Consider the following 21925-nt stretch of genomic DNA (forward strand, 5'->3'; position numbering starts at 1 on the left):
TGACTCTAATGGAGTACAAGGAATAAAAAGAATATCCCTAGTAATAAGCAAGGTAGAAAAGATAAATAAATTTGTAAGCGCTCAATAAATACTATTGAATGAATGAATGAATGAATGAATACTGGTGTTCTCTAAGTGTGATCCCTGTATGGCTCCAATTATCTTGTCACTTCCCCAGGATTTAGCACATAGGAAGGCCTAAGAAATATCAATTTTTCTTGGTTTTCTTACATCTCTATAGTCTTCTGGTTAAAACCTTACTGTTATCTTTTCCAGGACAGGAAATTTAACATGCCATGGCAGCTTGGGTTTTTTTTTTTTTTTTTTAATCACACAGGGTAGGTCCTAAATTCAGGTTAACAAATCTTCAGTCATAATTAAACTTGAGAATCCACCTTTGGTTCAGGTTGCAGGCAATGCCATTTTAAAAATAAATTATTTATGATATAAAGAAGCTGAACTGTGGCTAATGTCCCCTTACTTCAAATGTAACATAATTCTGAGGTCATTATTCACCTCTGGTTAGTCCATCTGCCTCCTTTGAGACCTTTCACCAATTCAGGAATGTTTGGAAGGAGAGGGATAATCAGTATTTTACTACTCCCCGGCTAGACTGTAAACTCATTATGGGCAGGGAACATGTCTACCAGTCATTATACTGTACTCTCCCAAATGTTCAGTACAGTACCCTACACAAAGCACTCAATAAATACCATTGATTGATACTCAACTTGTCTTTGGGGTGGTTGTATGGTAAATGTTTCTCCCTTGCCCAAGATATTGAAACTTTCTAGACACTAGTGTGCAAACTTCAGATTCAAGACATAAAAATTACACATGGAGGAGTCATATCAAAGTTTGGTTATTTTAATGCAATTTCACTGTCCAAAGAAGTTTGGGTGTGTTAAATGGTCCATTTCAATCTTGCTAAAAGCAGCAACAGTCCCTGCTTCTGAAAGTATCTTGTTAAAATGTAAATTTCATGAATCACAATCCACAACTGCTACAAATAAACTGCTTTTAGTCCGGTTAAGATTTTGCAATAGTCTGCCGTGTAAAAATGCTCTTCCTCCTCAAACTGTACCTTTAGCTAAGTTTTGAAGTACTTGTGTAATTGCTCATTTCACTAGGTTAGCCTTTCAAATTACTATTTGGTCTTTCCCTTTCTGGAAATCACCCTTTTCCCAGAAGTTTAGCTAGGTGATCTGATCAGATCAAAACTAAGGTTACTGCGCACTTTTAAAACTAAGCCTAATTCCCTTAATCAGTACACTATGATCTATCCCAGCTTCTGCAAGGTCAAGCATGCAATACACTTCTCAGCCAAAAAAGCAGGTTTCTAACTAGTGTAAAAATATATATTTAAATAAAATAGAATTTCTATAGGAGAGAAAATTAGGCTATGTTTTTCGTTTCCACTAATGTTCAAAGTTATCCCTAGTAATCCAAGTAGAGTTGGTCTACAGCAGGAAAGGATTGAGAATGTAGATGTTTCCATTCCAGTTACAGATTTACAGGTAAAGGTCTTTAGAGCAGGAGCTTGTCTCAAAACACTGACAAAAGGGATACCTTACAAGAGGGATGTGAAGACTTTTTGACCTAAGGAGAAGCAGTTCGCATGTTCTGAAATGCATCTGGCAATCTGTAAATTTTTAATGATTGACACAAAAAAATCAGGTTGGCAAGGATCAAGTTGCCCAAAATCTTGGAATCTGCTTAAAGACCAATGCTTTTCTCACTTTGAACTTTGCTTAACGGGACAACATTAGGTCACATTGCAATTTGATGGTTTCAGGAAAAAATAGGCCCAGCACACTGACCCCACAACAAACGGATAAAAACAATTTTAAGGGAAGTGGCCGTGACTCTAATTCCCTCTTTTCGGATTCAGAGGCGGTTTTTTTTTAAAAAATCTTTGAGATTATTTCTCCCAAATCATTCCAATCTTTCTGGCTATTTCAATCGGAACATCGAACTCCACCTTCCTATAGTGTTCAAAAAATACTGATCCCCAAAAAGGTACACTGGCAGTCCAGAAGCCTCATTTTATTAAGTTTACATCATAATTTAGATATTTAACCTGTTCTATGGGTCTTACCAGACAAGCAAGCTCATTTGTAAAAGCTCAGTGGGTGTCTCATACTGGGTGTGGCATCCACCATTAAACCTTTATTTGAAAAGCTCAGGATGAGGGAAAAGACCTCAAAATGAATAAGATGCTTCTATTCCTGAAGTGTGGTTGCTTAGTCCACCCAGTTTTGTCCTTAAGTTTCTGAATGTAGACTACATAGCTACGTGTGTCCTAATGGAAAGAGCACAGGGCTGGATGTCAAGAGACCTGGGTTCAAGTCCTAGCTCTCCCACTGATCTGCTGGGTGACGATTGGGCACGCCACCTAACCTCTCTAGATTTGTTTCCTTCCTCGTCTGTAAAATGGGAAGACTGTGAAACCTGTGTAGGATTGTCTCAGATTGGATAGCTTTATGTCTACCCAAGAGCTTAGCAAATATGTGCTTGATGAATGTTATAAATTATTATTATAAAAGGAGGCTTCCACTTGTGAAGAACAGGGCAGCACAGAGCCCTAGAGATACTTCTGCAGCCTCTCAAGTACTGAAGTCGCAGCTGAATATTTTGCGTCACAGTAATTTCCATCCTTCTTCCGCATGCTTGCCTCAGCCAGGAAAATATCTGAACTTAACGTTACAGCTGTGGGTTAGGACCAGATTGATATTTTAAAAATAATATCTAAGGCAGAGGTCCAGTGTAAGATTTCTCACTCCAGTAAAAGGGGTCTCGCCAGTAAAGGGTGCAGGGCGGGGCGGGGTGTTGTATGTGTATATGTATGCATGTAATATGTGTGTGTGTGTAAAGATGACACGGGATATGAGGAATGTCGGCTAGTCTTTTGTGTTCAATAGGAACCGTTCTTGGCAAAGTGATTCCTAGAATACTCAATAATTTCTCACAGCATGAAACGTGCATGTATCTGTACCCTATCTAAAGCAGCTGGCATCGGTAACCTTTTGAGGTCCAGTGCCTACGTTTTACCTCCGTTACCTTTAGGAAGATTTCCACAACAACAACAACAACAACAACAACAACAACAAAAAAAAGCTAAAGCTGAACTCGGGATTGAGTATGAAATAGAGATTCAATAAATATAGATGACAAATGCAGAGTTGGGCCCGGCACAAAGTCGAAAGGCAAAATGGTCATCAAACACCTCTGAGGTTAGCTAAATATTGCCATCGATAACACCCACTTTTTAAGTACTGCCAATTCCCCTTAGTTTTCCCGGTCAGAAACCCCTATACTTATTAAATAAGGTACTAGACAGGTATACAGCTTTAGGAAAAGAAAGACCCAAACAGCTTCAAGTTGATCTTTTCTTGCTGTTCTTTTTCAGTCTCTAACCTCACAGTCAGGCGGTGTTCCACCCCAGCTCTTTGGTGACAGGAACACTACTTGTCCTTCCCCCATTACATGGCTTATTATAGGCTCACTTGCCCCTCTTGCCCCGGCCCTTCCTGGAGGGCAGCTTTCCAGAGCTTCCCGCGGAGGAGGAGGAGTTTGCTGCAGAGGCCATGGCAATGTTGATCTGTCCCTCCTGGATCTCCTGCCGCGTGTCAGCTGGCAGGTGATTGATTTTCTGCTGGGTTTCTAGATAGAACATGACGTCCCGCAGCTGCTCCTGGAGCTCTGTGATCTGCAGGTCCTTCTGGTCGCAGGTTTCCTTCAGCGTTTTCTCCTCCTCTTTGAGCTTGTTCTGCAGAAGGACTTGGTTTGCTCGCAGGCATTTGTTCATTTCTTGCTCCTCTTTGAGCTCGGTGGAGAGTTTGGCCACTTTAGTGTTCAGCTGAGTGCACCTTTTAGAAAACAAAGAGCAGAGTTGCTGACAGATTCCTTTCTGATCAGTGAATGACCAGATGGGTCACGACTGCATGGCCAATTTAGCAGAAAGGCTTTCTGTCATGAGGGAGGTCGTATCATTACCATTAGGCCAAATGGCCGGAGAGAAGCATTGAAATTAGAGTTAGCTAGCTTCTTCCCAGATGCCTTGAGGACGCTGAAATGTTTCATCTGTATCTCTGAATGTAAGAGCATCCTATGCGATGCTATCTAGGAGTCTCTCTGTTTATAACAATAATAATAATAATTAGGGCATTTGTTAAGCACTTAATATGTGCCAAGCACTGTTCTAAGCACCAGGGTAGAGACAAGGTAATTGGGTTGGACACAGTCCCTGTCCCACATAGGGCTCACGGTCTTAATCCCCATTTTACAGAGGAGGTACAGAGAAGTGAAGTGACTTGCCCAAGGTCACACAGCAGAATTATCGGGGGCATGATGGTTATCTTAGACTGTAAACTCATGGGCAGGGAATGTGTCTGTCAACTGTTGTATTGTACTTTCCCAAACGCTTAGTACAGTGCTCCGAACAAGAGTAAATACGACTGAATGAATGAATGAATGATGGGCATGTGGTGTGAACATGTGACAGAACACCAAGAACTTTGACCTAATAAGCAGTGGAGACCTAGGAAATGGAGGCTCTTTGAACAAAATCATTTTCCAAGACCAAATGGCCCGCACAGGTCGCTCATCCCTATTAGTAGAAATTCAGCCGTCGCTAGACCGTAAGCTCACCGGGGCAGGGGACATGTCTACCGACTCTGTTATACTGAACTCTCCTAGGCACTCAGTTCAGTGCTCTGCACCCAGTAAGCGCTTAGTAAATACGACTGATGGGGATACGGTCAGCACTCACGAAAACACCCACTTCAACAGGCTTGTTCTTGTTATCCCAGATCTAGTCCATAACTATTCATCCTGGGGCCACTGTGCAATCCCTCCAACCTAGAGGAGACCCTACTTTTTGTTACATTGTACGCTGGCCTCCTTCCCGATATCTCAGCGTTCCGGGGAGATGCTGGCTACTGCCTTGGGGGAACAGAAGGCACAGAGGGGAACTGTGCACGCACGCACATACACGCTACGAAGAGCCCCAGAAAGAAACAGACTCTCGCATGTTATTACTATGCAAACGAAGAAAGGTTGCCCACTGTTCAGAATGAATAAAAATTGCTGACTTTCAAACTTTTTTTTCCACACACGCACGCATCCTAACCATGAAGAGAATGAGAAACTGAATCTCTCAGATTATTAATATGCAAAGGAAGAAAGGTTGCCCACTGTTCGGAATGAATAAAAACCGCTGACGTCCAAACTTTTTTTTACCGACGGCTCGAAAGTGGTGAAGAGCAGGCGTGCTGGGGAGGGGTTAGGGAGGCCGGTGCCTGTTCACGTGGGTGCAGCTGGCCAGGCTCGTGATAAGCTCTGTTTGTAAAAATCATCCTCAGCAACTGGCAATCCTGTCGTCCAGGCACCTGCTGCTTTAAATGAGGCAGAAGCGGTGATGACACCCCTGGGATTCCTCCTGCCGCTACTGAGGCCACCCATATCTAAGGACAGCCAAATATTTTCACGGGCTCTAAGGACGTGGCCGATTTTGGTTCATTTTCACCTACGGTTAGCAACCCGGAATAAATTCACTGCAGTTCAGATTGAGGGATGAGGAGAACTGGATGATAAAACCCACAATTTTTCTCCACATTCGAGGTTTTCTACAAATTATGCTCCCACAGAACTTATAAAAATACACCTCTTTATTTCTTAGAATATACACTTACTTCCTTTCCACAGACTGCTTTTCTTTCAGTAGATCATTCAGCCTATGCTCCAGATTGTCACATTTCTCAATGGTCTCTTTAAATTTAGTCTTCATGTTGTTAATCTGTTAAAAAAAAAATCAGACATTTCAGGCAGAGCGAGGTCCTCTGCATTTTCTTTAATCATTTTCAGTAGCTGTTCCTAGACTTTGACCAACAAAAAGGAAAGTGAAAAGAAAAAAAAAAAAAAACAGAAGGGAACTTTTGCAATATACATTAAAAAAGTCTCCTCCTCTGACACCAAAAAGTGACACTGCATTCTTACTTTGCAGCCCTCCCAAGATTAATGTTCACGAGTTAATTTCCAAAGACAAGGGAACTTGGATGGTTGAGTCACTTTCTCTAGAGATGCCCCATCAAATCTAATAAAGCTTTAAAACACCCTTAAGTCTGATCTGGCCTCAGTATTTATTTAGCAAGAAAAGATTAGCACCTGACTGTCCTATTGACATTTTCCAGTTATCACCCAAACGCAAACAATGAATGTACACATTGGATCCTTAACTCAGGATTCCCACTGTTCTCTCTCTTTTGCTCTCCTCCCCTAACCCTATTCCCACTCCCTTTCTTTCATACTCCCTTTAGTTGGTAAGTGTTGGGGTTTCCAAATGTCTCCATGGGATGTCACTGGGAGTCCTAGCTTGTACATGCGTTCCAGCCTGACCCCATATCTGCATATAATCATTTTTCCATGGATCTGTGTACTTGGAAGCATCAGATCTGTCATCCAGCCCTTCCAGATTTCAGGATTTAGACTGTGGGCCCTTGAAGAAACAGGGATTGTGTTTAATTCCCACCTGTGTATATTCTCCCAGTGCTTAGTACAGCGCTCAGCACACAGTAAGCATTTAATCAATACTATTATCACTACGACTAGGAGGCCCAGGCCATTCTCAGAGCCACTTTGGTGGGCGGTGGGTCTGAGGTGAAAATTTTAAGTGCCTGGGTAAACAAGTAAGCCTCTGGGATTTTTCCATTCCTGATTTATGCCAAAAACCAGGTTCAAGGAATCAAAATTAAATAGATAAAAAATAAATAAAACTTCAACATACTTTTGAACCTTGCCAATGAGTTGGAGAGGTGCTCAGAGATCAGTTAAAATGGCTGCTATAAGTATATTTAACAGAATACTGACATTAGCAAAATAGCCAGCTTTCTGCCCCAACCAACTTTCAATTTTCACAGTAATAATAATTTTCATTTTAGCCAATCATTTCAGCTTGCATAAAAAAAGCATTCTGGATAATAAATCCTGGCATAAATGAGAACTGCCTTGACTTTGAAAGCAGAAATAGACAAGATTCTCCGTAGGTTACAGAAAGCTTCCATAAAGGTACAAGATTTACAAGGTTACAAGGAGTTTAGCTTTATAGAGACCCACTTGTTTTTCTATTTATATAAAATGTGGGTAGTAAAGTGGCATAAGGAGGATAATTTCTACCACACGACTAATCCCAAAGAATCCACGGATAAAATACCAGCAGATTAGGGTTATAAATGTTTGCAAAAAGCACTGGAGATTGCAGCACTACTGTTTACTGAAGCAAAAACTGCAAAGGTCAAAGGGAAGTTTCCATTCTCCCTCCTCTCTTTCCTGGCTAATAACCTGCTCAGAGATTGAGCCTTTCCCCTGTTCATTTTAATAATCTAGGGGGAAGTTCTGAATAAAAGCTCATTTTAGGGGCGCAAAAGAGTGAAAAAAGCATGACTTAGATCTTGTAAAATTTTCATAAGGTAAGAAAATCAATTTCCATTTGAAGTGTTTTAAAAAATTCGAAAAAACAGACGTAGCATTCTGTTAACAAATTATATATATTCAGGGAAACACTTATCGCAAGGGCTTGCTTCAGCCCATTTTAAAATGAGAGACGAACCAATCAGCTTAAAATCTGGTTTCTCTTCCTTCATTAGTAAGAGACAAATAGCTGAGAATGAGTCACTTGGACACTGAACTGAGCTAGAAAGGCTTTGTGCTTGAGTCATAAGAAGCTTGATCAAAACCTGATCTACTACATACTGTCCCAGGATTTGAAACTCATTTGCCTTTACTATTCATGAAGTGGAGTGTCCTTGCCTTGGAAAGACCTCAAGGAAAGATTTGATAACTATTTGTCTATGAACAGTTTAGCTATTTACTTGCATGGAGACAGGGAGCTGAATCGGATGACTGCTTAAGCCCGGCTCAACAATTCTATAGGAGAGAGTCCCCAAGGCCCACGGTTCTCAAATTGCTTCCATTCTGGTGCACCTCTTCCCCTGCAAAGCTCTGTGGCACAAACAGTCTTACTTACTTTTTTATGCCCCCCTCCCACTCATCGAAACAAAAAGCTTACAGTTCATCTTGCAATTATCACCACCGATATTTATTACTACTACTAATAATTAAAACTGTGGTATTAATTATTATTATTGGATTTGTTAAGTGCTTACTATGTGTCTAGCACTGTTCTAAGCACTGGGGTAGATACAAGTTAGTATTTGTTAAGCACTCACTAAACGCCAAGCACTCTTCTAAGTGCTGCGGTAGATATAAGATCATCGAGTCCCACATGGGGCTCAAAGTCTAAGTAATGATAATAATAATAATAATAATGATAATCATGGTATTTGATAAGCGCTTACTATGTGCCGAGCACTGTTCTAAGTGCTGGGGTAGATACAGGGTAATCAGATTGTCCCACATGGGGCTCACATTTCTTAATCCTCATTTTTACAGATGAGGGAACTGAGGCCCAGAAAAGTGAAGTGACTTGCCCAAGGTCACACAGCAGACAAGGAGAGGAGCCGGGATGAGAACCCACGATCTCTGATTCCCAAGCCTGGGCTCTTTCCACTAAGCCACGCTGCTTTGGAGGGAGTTACTTCGTGGGGAAGTAGGAGGGAGAACAGGCACTGAATCCCCATTTTACTGAAGAGGGGACTGAGGCACAGACAAGTGAAGTGACTAGCCCAAGATGACAAGGTAGGCACGTGGCAGAGGAGGCATTAGAAGTCCAGCCCTCTGACTCCCAGCCCAGTGCTTTTTCCAAAAGGCCATGCTGCTTTTCTGACACAACTTCTCTGAAGCAACACACCTCTGGTCTCCCTCCAGCATTACCCTGGATTTTATAGGATTGAAGGAAGGTCCAGGTCCACAAGTTTCATTTTCCATTTGACGTGTTTTAAAAAATTCTAATGAATAGACATAGCATTCTATTAACAAATAATGTAAATCCAGGGAAGCACTTATCACATGGCCTTGCTTCAGCCCATTTTAAAATCAACTGACCACGTAACCCACACTCTTTGGTTGCCACCAAATCCCATCGCCATGTGCTTGCAACACCACAGTGCCAATCTATGAATTCACTCTGTTTTACTTTTTTAATAATAATAAAAATAATAATATTGGTATTTGTTAAGCGCTTACTATGTGCAGAGCACTGTTCTAAGCGCTGGGGTAGATACAGGGTAATCAGGTTGTCCCACATGAGGCTCACAGTTAATCCCCATTTTACAGATGAGGTAACTGAGGCCCAGAGAGGAGAACTGACTTACCCACAGTCTTACAGCTGACAAGTGTTAGAGCCGGGATTCGAACCTCTGACGTACAAGGGGATCTAAAACTAGCTGACGTGGTCTCTCAACTGTAAGCTTGTTGTGGGCAGGGAGTGTGTCTGTTTATTGTTATAGTGAACAAGCACATACATTCAGTCAGTCTTATTTATTGAACGCTTACTGTGTGCAAAGCACTGTACTAAACGCTTGGAAAGTACAATTTGGCAACAGAGACAATCCCTACCCAACCATGGACTCACAGTCTAGACAACAGCACAGTACTGTGCTCTCCACCCAGTAAGCGCTCAATAAATACGACCAACTGATTGACGTGGCATTGGAATGTACTTTCTTCAAGCTCCCCAAATTAACGTGTGGTTAAGTTTTCCTACTTCAAAGGCAGAAAAACCTCTAACTCTGGTTACGAGGCTGGGAAGGGAGGGGTTGTAGAACACATTCTGCCTCATTTCCCACCTTAGGCCTCAGTCCGAACTGCGACCAAACCACGAGGACCGACTTACTTCCTCAGCTGTATCCTTCTCTATCCGGACTATCTTGTTTTCCCAGTAGATTCGTTGTGATTCCAGCTGGCTTGTTAGTAAATAGGAGTACTAGAATCACAGAAAACAAAAACACTCATCGATGTCAATGCTTTTAAAATTCATTAACACATTAGAACCCCCCAAAACTCTACAGAAGATTAGGAATGGCCACAGTAGGTTATAGGACATTTGGATTCTGTGTTGATGAATGGGGCCTACTTAAAGGAGACAATATTTCATTACAAGTTTAAATGAAAGACTCAACTTCTATAAATATTTGTAACAGTCAGGGCTCAGGGGAGAATTTTCCTTTCTTTTTTTTTAAGGCATTAGTTAAACACTTACTATGTGCCATGCACTGTACTAGGCACTGGGGTAGATACAAGATAATCAGGTTGGACACAGTTCATGTCATACAAGGGACCCAGAGCTTTAATCCCCATTTTACAGATGAGATCTGTAGGCTGTAAACTCATTACGGGCAGGGAATGTGCCTGCTAATCCTGTACTCCGCCAAGCGTGGAATACAGTGCTCTGCACATAGTAAGTGCTCAGTAAATACCACTGATTGATCGATTGTTGAGTTAACTGAGGCACAGAGAAGTTAAGTGACTTGGCCAAGGTCGCACAGCACTCAAGTGATGGCGCCGGGATTGGAACCCAGGTCCTGTGGCTCCCAGGCCTGTGCTCTTTGTTTCATCTTGAGCATGAAGTTTATACTGGGTTGTAATTTTTAATCTGGACAAAGACGTTCTAATCTTTAACTTGGATTTGCTTCATTCTGACCAGATCAGCTAAATATCAGGTTGCCTATGTGGGTTAAAACAAGAGGATCCTCTCTTACACATGACCTTCTGTGCAACTGCACAGAACAGTAGCAAATCTTAACTTGAAGGATCTGCCTTTAGCAACGCATCAGAATGGACAGCAGAAGCCGATTATTTCAGTGAAGAAGCATGCAGTACGTAAAAGCAAGAACTTTGTCAATTATTTCCCACATTTGTGATGGGAGCCCAGAAAAATATCACTGAAACACTAGAAGACAGAGTCTTCCTTTAATAACAAATACTTATTTTAAAAGGGGGCCAAGTACTGACTCTTGAAATCATTTCTCAGGCCAAAGGTTAATCTAATGTAAAGTAAAATGTAAGAAGTAAGATTTCAAAACTCAAAATATTTCATGCTGAAGCATTCTCAGAGCAATATAACAAATTTTGATATGAAAAGAAACTAGATTCTTACCTCTAACTGTAAGGCGTCTATTTTTTCTTCCTGACAAGTATCACCCTCACACTCATACTGCACTATCTTTCCATCTGTTTTACTTGCAACCAACCGATGGACATAATTATCTAAAGAGAAGAATGATTCAACTAAAGGATGTCTTTTCAGGTTGAAAAAATGAGCTCTAAGAAGAACGTTTTATACAAAGTACAAACAAATGTCTTGACAAGTTTTTTTTCCTTAGCATAAGATACACTTGAGTCTTAATACTGGAGAACTTAAAACGCTTTTATAATAAGTTACTCAGATATTTAAGGAGCGAAGATGAAGCAACATGCAATATTAGTATTGCCATTTTTGAATAACCGGTGCTTGCAAAAACCAGATTGGAACTTTGCCGCAATTCCTCAAATCTACACGATGGAAACAAATTTTCAAACCTGGGGAAAACTATTAGCCACTCCCCAAAGTCTGAAAAAGTCAAACAATGGTGTTCTCACTATAAATCTGAATTTGTACCTCCAGCATAATCCCAGACTCGGTGATTGGTTAGCTGCATGGCATAGGTGTGCTGTGTTTCCTCGAAATGCTTGTACGCATGTCGACTTACATACCGTCCACATCCTATATGGCCGCATATCAAGCAAATCCAGAGGTTCTGTCAAGAGATTTGTAAGACATTTAGATGTTCAGTAAAAAGAGGCTGATGCAACAGGGAGGAGAAATGGCATTTAAAGGCTTTGGTTTGCATCTAATCAGTTTTGCTAGATTGCACGAGTTGTGGTCTCGACCGGCCTGTTACTGAAAATCGCACTAGCATCTTCAAGTCGTGATTCATGGCATGTCCACTGGAAAAACTATTTCCTTGATACCACGCTGCGCTGTATCTGGATAGATGCATGTTGTTGAAAGAATGTTCTCCAATTCTGCTAATGCATTCTACCCCAAAACGTAGTGAAAAACATGCACTCTGGGAAAACTGACTGTGCGAGGACTTTGGAAAAGTGAATGCTATGAAGGCTTGTCAGCATCTTTAACTAGAAGTTGATTCTGCTTTCACTGGAAAGTTATTTCCCAAGAACAAATAGTTCAACTTAAGAAGTACTAATGAGAGTAATAAGCAGGAGAGAAATTCAGAATGTATTAATGTAAGCCTAAAGCTACACAAAGCAGGAATGATAAGAAAAAAGCAGCTCTGAAAAATAAAGCTTACAGTCAGAATGCCTGGTAGTTCCTTGAGGCATGAAGAAATTTTAGATTATACTTGCTCGCAACCAGAAAAATCCATTATCAATTTGAAAGGAAATTAGGTGCCAGAATTTTGATTATCGCCAAGACAGCTCACAAGTAAAAGAAATTTAAATAGAAAGAGAAAAGCCCCAGATAAACTGGGTTGGGGGGATCACCATTTTTCCACACCCCATCATTACTTACTTCTTGAACACCACATTCAAAACATTTATTTTCTTCTACTGGCTCAGGCGTTTGACAGTATCTGCAAACGGGACATCTACGCCGGTAATAACGGAAAGATAAAAAAGGAGATAAAGAAACATTTTTACATATTAGATAGAACAGGAACCTCTGAAGGAACTTTGTCTTTAATATTAATATTTTGACTCCGACAAGAGTAGGCATTCGCAAAAGTATCTTTTAGGATCTTTTATTCCGTTTGACGTGCAGATCCAAAGTTGGCTGAAAGCCAGATGGACACTCATGAGAAGAGTGCTGAGTAGACCTGGGGGCCAGCTGTAGAACCAAGAACAACAGAGCCTGTTCCAGGCAAGCAATCACCACCATACCTACCTCTACTGACAGACTGCAATTATACCTTCTGCAGTACAGGCCCCCACCACTGGCAGAACCCTCCCTACATACTGCAGGAGGTTGCTGATGGGATTCTCCGAGTCAGTGAAGAGGTATGGAGGACAATGCTACCCCATGGCAGTCTGCAGCCTGAAACTGCTTCTGACCAACCCCATAAACCTTTAACATAAAAAGCCAGTTGCCAACCTCTTCCTCCTTTGATTGAAAGTGATGCTGTTTCCATTTGTGCTGTTTTAAGAAACATGGGGGTGGGAGAGGAACGTGAATTTTATTTTGCTTAAAGAAAACTGTGCAGAGCTGATCCCTAACATTCCTCTGCCCTCCCATACGCATTTCTCATTTCTATGTGTTCTCTGAGAACATTCAATTGGCACAAATTTATCCCCACACAATATGAACAATGCAAATTCTTGACGTAAAAAGTTTATTTATGCAAACCCCTCTGAGAAACCCAGATCACTTCATAGACTTCTCCCACCTCTATTTTTCAGTTTAGGTACTGGGGCGTTATTATAAAGACTCACCCCACCCACTTTCGGGGCTGAAAGTCAGACCCAGGTGACAATCAGAGCCTCGAGACTAGCTACTAAAATTACTTCACACAGTTTATTTCCACCTTTGATGTCTTTACTCTTTCAGTGCCACTTCCTTCACCGTTTCAGTCATTCAATTTGTTGTCTCAAGTTTACTCAATCTGAAACAGGATCTATTACTAGATATTGTTATTAATGTGCTTTCTAAAATTCTCATTAAATGTTATGGTTCAATGGGGTGGTGCATAAAGTGTGAAGACTCAGATAAGTACACCTGTATTGAAAATAATTTCAACTTCAGAATTGATCAGAATCGTTGGTAAGAGCTTGCATTCCCACATGGTCTCAGTTTCCAGTGTAATTTCCAGTTGCTGTAAAATCAGAGAGTAGGGTGCCTCTCGGATTGCAAATTACGACATTCAAAAACTTGCAGTTTGAAAAAAAATAGGTTTTGGAAACTTGTAGATTCTTTATTCAACATTTTAGTCTTTTTTTTAGTCATGGAATAGTACAACTATATTTGTAATGTCAAGATACCGAGTTGTACAATATTTAGGTTTTGGCAGAAGCTGAATAAAGCCTTGCCTTTTTTTATACATAAATGTTATCTGCTAAGCCCTTACTATGTCTCACTGTACTAAGCACTGGGGTAGATACAAACTAATCAGATTGGACACGGTCCATGTCCCAAATGGAGCTCATAGTCTTAATCCCCATTTTACGTTTGAGGAAACTGAGGCACAAAGAAGCTAGGTAACTTGTCCAAGGTTACACAGAAGGCAAGGGGCAGAGTTGGGATTGAACCCAAGTCCTGTGACTCCCAGGCTCATGCTCTTTCCACTAGGCCACATTCCTTCACAGAAGAGGTACTGTTTTTCAAAGCGAAACTCCAAAATAGATTGTCCTTTAATACTGCAACACCAGGCCACTAGAAAGGGAAGCAAGAAAGCCTTGGTTCCAAAACCAAGTACTGTGCTTGGCTACAGCTATTACTATTTGCCAGGGGTTAAGAATCCAACTAAAGTAACTGCCAGCCAGTTGCTACTCAGATGACAAGAAATTTGAGACAATGGAGCTGACACTGAAGGCAGCCTACGAACATAGAGCTACTAGAATCAGACTGGCTATGACAGAACCTCAAGTTTAATCTTTGACTTTCAGCTAACAGAGGGTCAGAATCCCACATGGTGATTTAGGATCAACATGAGACATAAAAATGTCAACCTCCTTCAACTTCAAGAAGTAAAAAAACAAGACAAAATGGAAGTAGATGATTTCATTCTGAGAGGCTGGTTGCACTTCTGAAGGAAGAGAAGCAGCGTGGCCTAGTGGAAAGAGTATGGGGCTGAGAGCCAGAAGACGTGAGTTCTAACCCCAGCTCTGCTGCTTGCCCGCTGGGCAATTAAATTCACAGTGCTTCACTGTCCTCATCTGTAAAATGGAGAGTAAATACCTGTTCTTCCTCATGCTTAGATTGTTAGCCTCACGTGGCTAACCCAGTGCTTAGTAGGGAGCTTGGCATATAGTATGTTCTTAACCAATACCACGGTTACTTCCATTACGATTAGGAGTGAACAAGAAAGAAAAGCCACCATGCTTACGTGGTGTCATCCCAGCGCTGCAGACACTGACTATGAAAGCTATGGTTGCATAACGTAGTGAGGATCCCGTTCACTGATTCGTCCATTCTTTCCAGACACACCGTGCACTTTGGGAGCTCTGTCAAGTCCATCACGGGCAGGCTGGCACCCTAGGTGTACACAAGCCAATCACAGCAATTTGAGTTTTCAAGCAAACATCTCAGTCTGCGGAGTTACTGAATGACCAAAAAGGATTACCCCATTGCCTGCCAGTATACAGACACCATGTTGGGACCAAAACATCAACGCCGAGTTGAATAATTGAACATACAGCTAGCCCAAGCACTTTTCAGAATCAATTTATTGTCGTTTATCATTACCTGTCAGTGATACTATGACCAGAATTAATGACATTTTGCCTGGTCATGTAAAACTGTACCAGGGTTGTCACCTTCCTGGGCTATGTCAACCGGTGACGTGTACGTGTCACAGAGGCTGGGACATGAACAGGCAGCCGTGAAGATAGTGGTGACTGCAGTGGCCTCAAATGCCATCTGTACTCTTATTACTTCCACCTCTGTTCTGCTGCATGCCAAAACCTCCTCCTTTGGAGGAGGAGTGCGATTACGTACAGCTTAGTGAGTGGAATGTGTCCGCAACTACCCCTCTCGCATCTCGCTAAGTTTACTTCTTCCAGCCCCAGGCCAAGCATAGGCTATTCCACCAGTTTGTTTGTAAACAAAGGCCATGCGGAAAATCTGCCCTCTGCTACACTCTCAGAATGGTACCTACTTTGGATAATCTCTCAATATTTAGAGTTTTAACTATTTAACAGTTGGAAATTAAGCCTTTTTTGGTTTGGAGAAAAATCCAAGATGTTCAGCAGTGGCATATTTTTGCTAAACGGAAGGCCAATTTCAGCGTTTGTTTTTCCACCTCAAAGCGAATGCAGTCTAATCACATCTTCACCAACCTCAGATCAGAGAATAGTAATTCAACTTCAAAAGATAACAAAATGCCATGTACTTGGAACTGCAGTTATCCGAATGACCAGCTGTTTTGGAATAAATCCACTTCATTCCAGAAACTAGCAGCTGAAAGCAGAACACATATTGCTAAGACAAGTGAAAGCGAAAGGGACGACGGTGCATAAAGAACGTGATTTCCAGTCTCCTAGACTGAGCTACAGGTCATTAGCACGGAATAACTAAAGATCTGTTTTATTAGTTGTTCTTAAATCAGAGGGGAAACTCCCCAAACTTACATCCTCAGATTTCAGCACTTCAGCCCTCTCCACATATACCAACTGGCAAACATCTTCCTCTATGGAGTTAAATTGCCGGCCATTGCATGCCATATAAAAACTATCTGCATCAGCCTACACAGAGAGAGAGAGGAAAGAAAAGTAGATTACTGAAAGAAAGTGGCATTTTCCAAAACTTGCTTCATATTTAGGATATATAAAACCCAAAACGAATAAAAAGGAATCATTTCTCCTCACTCGTATATGGAAAAATAAAGAGCGACTACCCAAAATAACCCTTGGATATACAGAGAACTTCACATATCAATACCCCTGACCTTTCCCAATATTCTCTGGGCTGTTCATGACTTTTTTATTAAACCAGCAGGAAAAAAGGAAGCGTAGTACAGTGACAGCTATTAGGATTTTAATAACCCCCAGATCTAGCCAGTTTATCCTCTCGATACCAGTTTTCCCCTTAGTCGGCACCTTTTGCAGCAGCTAAAAAGTTAAAAAAAAAAAAAACTTTTCACAAAGCTTGCAAACAAATCAGAACTAATAGCTGCTGTTGAAGGGCCATATTAAAAATGTTGCCCTTCACATCAGAGGAAAAGGGGATCACTGGAACTGGATAAAGAATATCAACTCATGTTCTTTTGAGTAAGTCACAAAAAGAACATTATTCCACAGGAACCAATCATGAGGTTTTAAATAACACACCAGTGCTCAATGTCAAATGGGAACATTTACTGCCAAAATGCCCAGGCCCAATGTTTAACCTGCCTTGAAAATGCAAATTATGCAGAGTTCTTGGAGAACTGCAAGGTGAGAAGGAAGAGTGAAGACAAATTCCTTACTCCCTTTAGATAAAAACTGTAATGGGGATTAGAGTACATCTTCTCTGAGTACCATCATTTTCAAGTCAAGGGCATTTGTGAATACATAGTTAAGTACTAAATTTCTCATTTTGGCCTTAGGAGGCAGAGAAAAATGAACCCTTTGAAGAACTACGGGGAACAGGGTTCATTTATAATTAAATTGGCCTTAGAACCCAGGAAGAAGAGTGGAGGATCAGTACAATGTGCACACAGACATTAACCAAAACACAGGAAGCAAAGTTTGCTTTAGTTCTACCAGCTTAGGCATTTTAGCAAAGCCTTAATAAAAAAGGAAATGGCCAGCAGTGATTCCTGGAATATATAAAGACTCATACGTAAAGTCAGAAGATTTTATATTAAGGTGGGAGGAGGAAAAGCTCTATTCCCCAAAGTTTTAATGCTGGCTAGTTTTCATACTACTTTAAATACCAATTGGATGATGTAATTCTATTCTAGAATTCTGATTATTTACACTTACTTAGTATAAGCAAGCAGGCCCGGCATCTGATGGCAGTTTATCAACTCTCTGAACTCCATATTTTCAGATTTTTTTCCCCCACAATGAAACAATTTCCTTAATGGATAAAGCACTTTTTACCTTCAATTTAGCAAGATGTTAACACTAGCAGCCTAAGTAATGAATTCCTGAACAGCACAAAAAAGGGCCCATAAAATGGCTCCGTTCTTCAAACCCACCAGCTTTCTCTTGCAGTTTTTTTTTAGCTCAGAAAGGGCACATTTAAAATGACTCTTCGCATACTGACAGCTTGCCAGGTATCTAGACTTTTGTGCCAGCTTCTTAGGGACTCAGTACAGTGCCAGAGTGGTTCATACTGCTGCTGAGGATAGGCATGGCTAACTCCCCTCACATAGTTCCTGCCTGAATCTTTCAACATCATCTGAGTCTGGCATCCCTCCACAAAGGAATAGAGGGGGACGTAAAATCAGGAAGGGAGAAGGAAAACGCTGGGGTAAGAAAAACTGCCAGACATCCCTATGCTAAAAAGTAGACATGACAAAAATGTAATTGATTTTTTGGGTGGACCCCCCTTCCCCCACGGGCAAAGGATGATGCTCCATCCATGGGGGACAAAAAACCAAACTCAAATTACCACAGCCTTTGGGATAAGATTATTTACCTGGAAAAAATTTGATCTCTTCTAGCGATTTCTCTGTACTAAACATGAATTTCACATCATCAATTAAATTCAGATATTTCAGAGGAAATCATCATCATCCTCATCAACAGTAATTATCGAGTGCTTACTAGGTTCAGAGCACTGTACTAAGCATTTGGGAGAGTACCTTACAACAGATTGGCTTACACATTCTCTCCCCACAATGGGCTATTCAGTCTTGGAAAATGCATGGCAGCCAGGAAGTCACCTAGACACAGCTACTTGATGAAGGTTTGTTTTCTTCTTAAAGAGGGTTAAAAAAAGTAAACGTTGGCCAAGAACACCCTGTAGCATACAGGGTGACCCTGGGTCACTGATGTCCCACTGAGAATTAGCTATTTCTAGTTCCCAACGCAGGGACCAGGTTGCTAGCTAGAAATAATAAGAAAAGGCTTGTCAGTTTGCCCCAGTACCAGATCCAGGAAAGAGAATGGATTAAGTTGAAAATCAACTCTCTACATTCCACTGAGTGAGTTTCTTACTGCAAACTGAATGATCTAAAAGACACATTAAACCTAAGTAAACATGCCTGCTTATAAGGCCTTCGGCCTGAAACTAAGAAGGGCAGAAGTTCACAGCAGATGGGCATGGGGCAAAGAGATCTATGAAAAAGATTCAGAGCTGAGCGGGGGTCTCCAGCAACAAGACTAGAGGCAGTAGGTGCAGAAAAGTCGAGTCCCTCCATATTATATTTTGAAAAAGAAGACGAACTGAACAAACAAGAGCCTTTAACTAGGACAGTGTGAGTTTCTAGGTGTCAAGGGACAAGATAATCAACGTTACTGATACAGCGGGGCTCAGACAACCCTGCTGAGTTAAACCAATGCTCAATGCTCATTCTAGCATTTGCTACAAGAAATTGTTTTGGAAACTGAACATACTATTCTTGTGTAATAAGAGCACATGCTTGACGGATTTAATAGCTCAGAGGATTTGGAATATCCTCTTAAAAGGGGTGCTTTTTTCTTGCCCATTCACATTCCTTTCCATGTTTGGCAAGTACTGAGCTTCTTATGGAACTTGAGAATACAGAAGACAGATTTTCTTTTCTGGGCCCTATAACTGAGCTTTTCTCAAGGGATGCTTTAGTTTGGGGTAATTCTTATGATTGAAGCAGGAATTTAAGATATATGTGTGTATATATATATATGTACATAAACATTATATATGCACATACATATATATATATAGTATATCTCTTCGACTCATCTTCAGTGGACAAATGCTACCAAATTAAAATAGCTTGACAGCAGCACTAGCCCGCTATTTGTGAAGCTCCTTAACGATTTAAAGGCTTTTGACATTGAATACAAACAGTTGGTTTGGGTGCTCTCTTTGGCGCTCAGCCTAGGTTGTAAAATTTCAGGTTTTGTGTGGGCAATGCACATGGCAGCAGATGAAACCCATTTCTCTTGTTAAGATTTCACTTATGCAGTGTCTGCTGAACCGCAGGTGCAGATATAGCAGTGTGTCACGAATCATTCTAATCTCACCTGGGAAAGTTTGCATTATACTGCTGCTTCTGTTTGAGGTCATGGGGTAAAAAGAAATTATCTAGGTCCCATTTTACTCAAAGCTTACTTTTTCCTGTGGCTATTAACAGCCGTCAGTCATCTCTCCCGCACTCTTTTAGACAGATATGGGAAATATTATGCCATTTCCTCCCTCTCATCCACAAACCCATGCAATCTTTCAGAGGCCAGACCTAATGGGTATTGAAAGCTTGACACCCAACACACCTGTTTCTCTTGACTTCTGGTCATTATGGCCTCTTTATCTGGGACAAAGTCAGGGAGGATGTTCATTAGTAAAGTGGGGTTTTTGGCAATTACCTATTTTAAATGCCTGGGCAGTATGTACATAGACACTAAATATAAACCAAGTCTGAAATATAGCAGGCAACAAAAACTCAGAAATTATTGAAAACTATAAAGTAGTTCCTTCAATAACTTTCCAGCTCCCTCCTTGATTCAAGGTATCATTTCTTGACCACTGCATTAGCCTCCTCACTGATCTTCCTGCCTCTGGCCTCTTACCTCTTCAGTCTAAACTGCACTCTATTGCCTGGCTTATCTTTCTGAAACAGCAACTTGAGTTGAAAAACCTTCTCTGGCTATTCATCTTCCTATGCAAGACGCAGAAACTCCAGGCTTCACGGCTTTTCACCAGCACTCACCTTCTTATATATCTTGCCTTCACCTGCTACACCCCAGATGGCACTTTTCGTTCCTCCTAAGCTGATCTTCTAAACCTAACTCTGAAGGTTCCTATCTCCTATCCAGTGCTCGCTCTTTCCCTTTCCTGGAGCTCCCTCTCGCTTCCAAACCTCTCTCCATCTTTAAAGCTCTCCTCTAGACTTACTTCCTCAAGAAGGGAATTATAATGGTACTTAAGTGCTTATGTGCCAAGCACTTCACTGTACTATACATTGAGGGAACTACAAGATCAGGTTGGACACAGTCCCTCTCCTGCAGTGCTCACAGTCTAAACTGGAGGCAGGAGGATTTATCTCAATTTAGCAGATGAAGAAACCAAGGCACAGACAATTACTCTCCCCCTCTTCAAAGCCATATTGAAGGCACATCTCCTCGAAGAGGTCTTTTCAGATTAAGCCCCACTTTTCCTTATCTCCCACTCCCTTTTGCGTCATCCTGACTTGCTGGCTTTCCTCTTCCCCCCCTCCCAGCCCCACAGCATTTATGTACAGATCTGTAATTTTATTTGTTTGATCTCTGTCTCTCTGCCCCTAGAGTGTAAGCTGGTTGCAGGCAGGGAATGCGACTGTTTATTGCTGTATTGTACTTTCCCAAGCACTTAATACAGTGCTTTGCACACAGTAAGCACTCAATAAATATGACTGAATGAATGAATGGATTTGATCAAAGGTCATGGAGCAGGCAAATGGCAGAGCCAGAGCTACTGACTCCCAGACCCGAGTTCATTCCACCAGGCCACACTGCTTCCAATTAATTTCAATTCTCCCTGGTTGGGTCACCCAAGTACATACTGATTTACACACTCTACTTATTCATTCATTCATTTCATTTTTTCATACTTTTACCTTCAAACTTTATCTTTTTTTTCCTTCTGCCCTTACTATATGTAAACATACATGCCTGTTCCCTTTAGACTAGAAACATCTTGAGTGTGGGGCTCCTGTCTTTCTCCTTTGTTGAACTCTTCCTCAGAGACCATATCAGTGCTCTGCACATATGCATATTACTTTATCAGTGCTTTGCACACAACTGACTGCTAATAAATGCTCTCTATTAAATTGTACTGAATATCCTGAACACAGCTTTTGAAGCTCACCTTTATTATTTATTTATTTTTTACAAATTCTCCTCATCTAAAGTTATTACCCACAATCACATGCTACAATTCTCACTTGAGTTGTTTTTAAACACATCGAATTCCACAGATGCTTTTGAAAAAGTGTTTGTCCACTGGACCCACGACTACTTAATGCAGAACACCTAGGTTATAAAGTCAGCTTCGATCTAAGACGTAGCTAAATAGCAGTAATCAATAGTTGATGTAGGAAATCTTGTTTACAAAAAATATTTGGTCATAAAATGTCTTTTCAGATAAAGAGTTCAAATTATTTACATGAACAAACACTATCAAATCACACGCTGCCAGAGTTAGTCA

The 21925-nt window shown here is 41.0% G+C and overlaps 1 protein-coding gene across 1 annotated transcript in view; it reads right to left on the reverse strand.

Moving 5' to 3' along the window:
• Positions 1 to 846: 846 nt before the first annotated feature.
• LOC100075845 (BRCA1 associated protein) overlaps positions 847 to 21925 on the reverse strand; it is a 30201-nt gene continuing 9122 nt past the window's right edge. Inside the window, exons 5-12 of the mRNA XM_029052691.1 lie at positions 16240 to 16353; positions 14997 to 15145; positions 12470 to 12545; positions 11555 to 11693; positions 11054 to 11163; positions 9791 to 9880; positions 5694 to 5797; positions 847 to 3869 (exon numbers count right to left, since the gene is read on the reverse strand). Of these exons, the coding sequence (XP_028908524.1) occupies positions 3503 to 3869; positions 5694 to 5797; positions 9791 to 9880; positions 11054 to 11163; positions 11555 to 11693; positions 12470 to 12545; positions 14997 to 15145; positions 16240 to 16353 (1149 nt within the window). The 3' untranslated portion in view covers positions 847 to 3502. The remainder of the gene's footprint in view (positions 3870 to 5693; positions 5798 to 9790; positions 9881 to 11053; positions 11164 to 11554; positions 11694 to 12469; positions 12546 to 14996; positions 15146 to 16239; positions 16354 to 21925) is intronic.

This window comes from Ornithorhynchus anatinus, chromosome 2, assembly GCF_004115215.2.
Source record: "Ornithorhynchus anatinus isolate Pmale09 chromosome 2, mOrnAna1.pri.v4, whole genome shotgun sequence".
Classification (NCBI taxonomy): Eukaryota; Metazoa; Chordata; class Mammalia; order Monotremata; family Ornithorhynchidae; genus Ornithorhynchus; species Ornithorhynchus anatinus.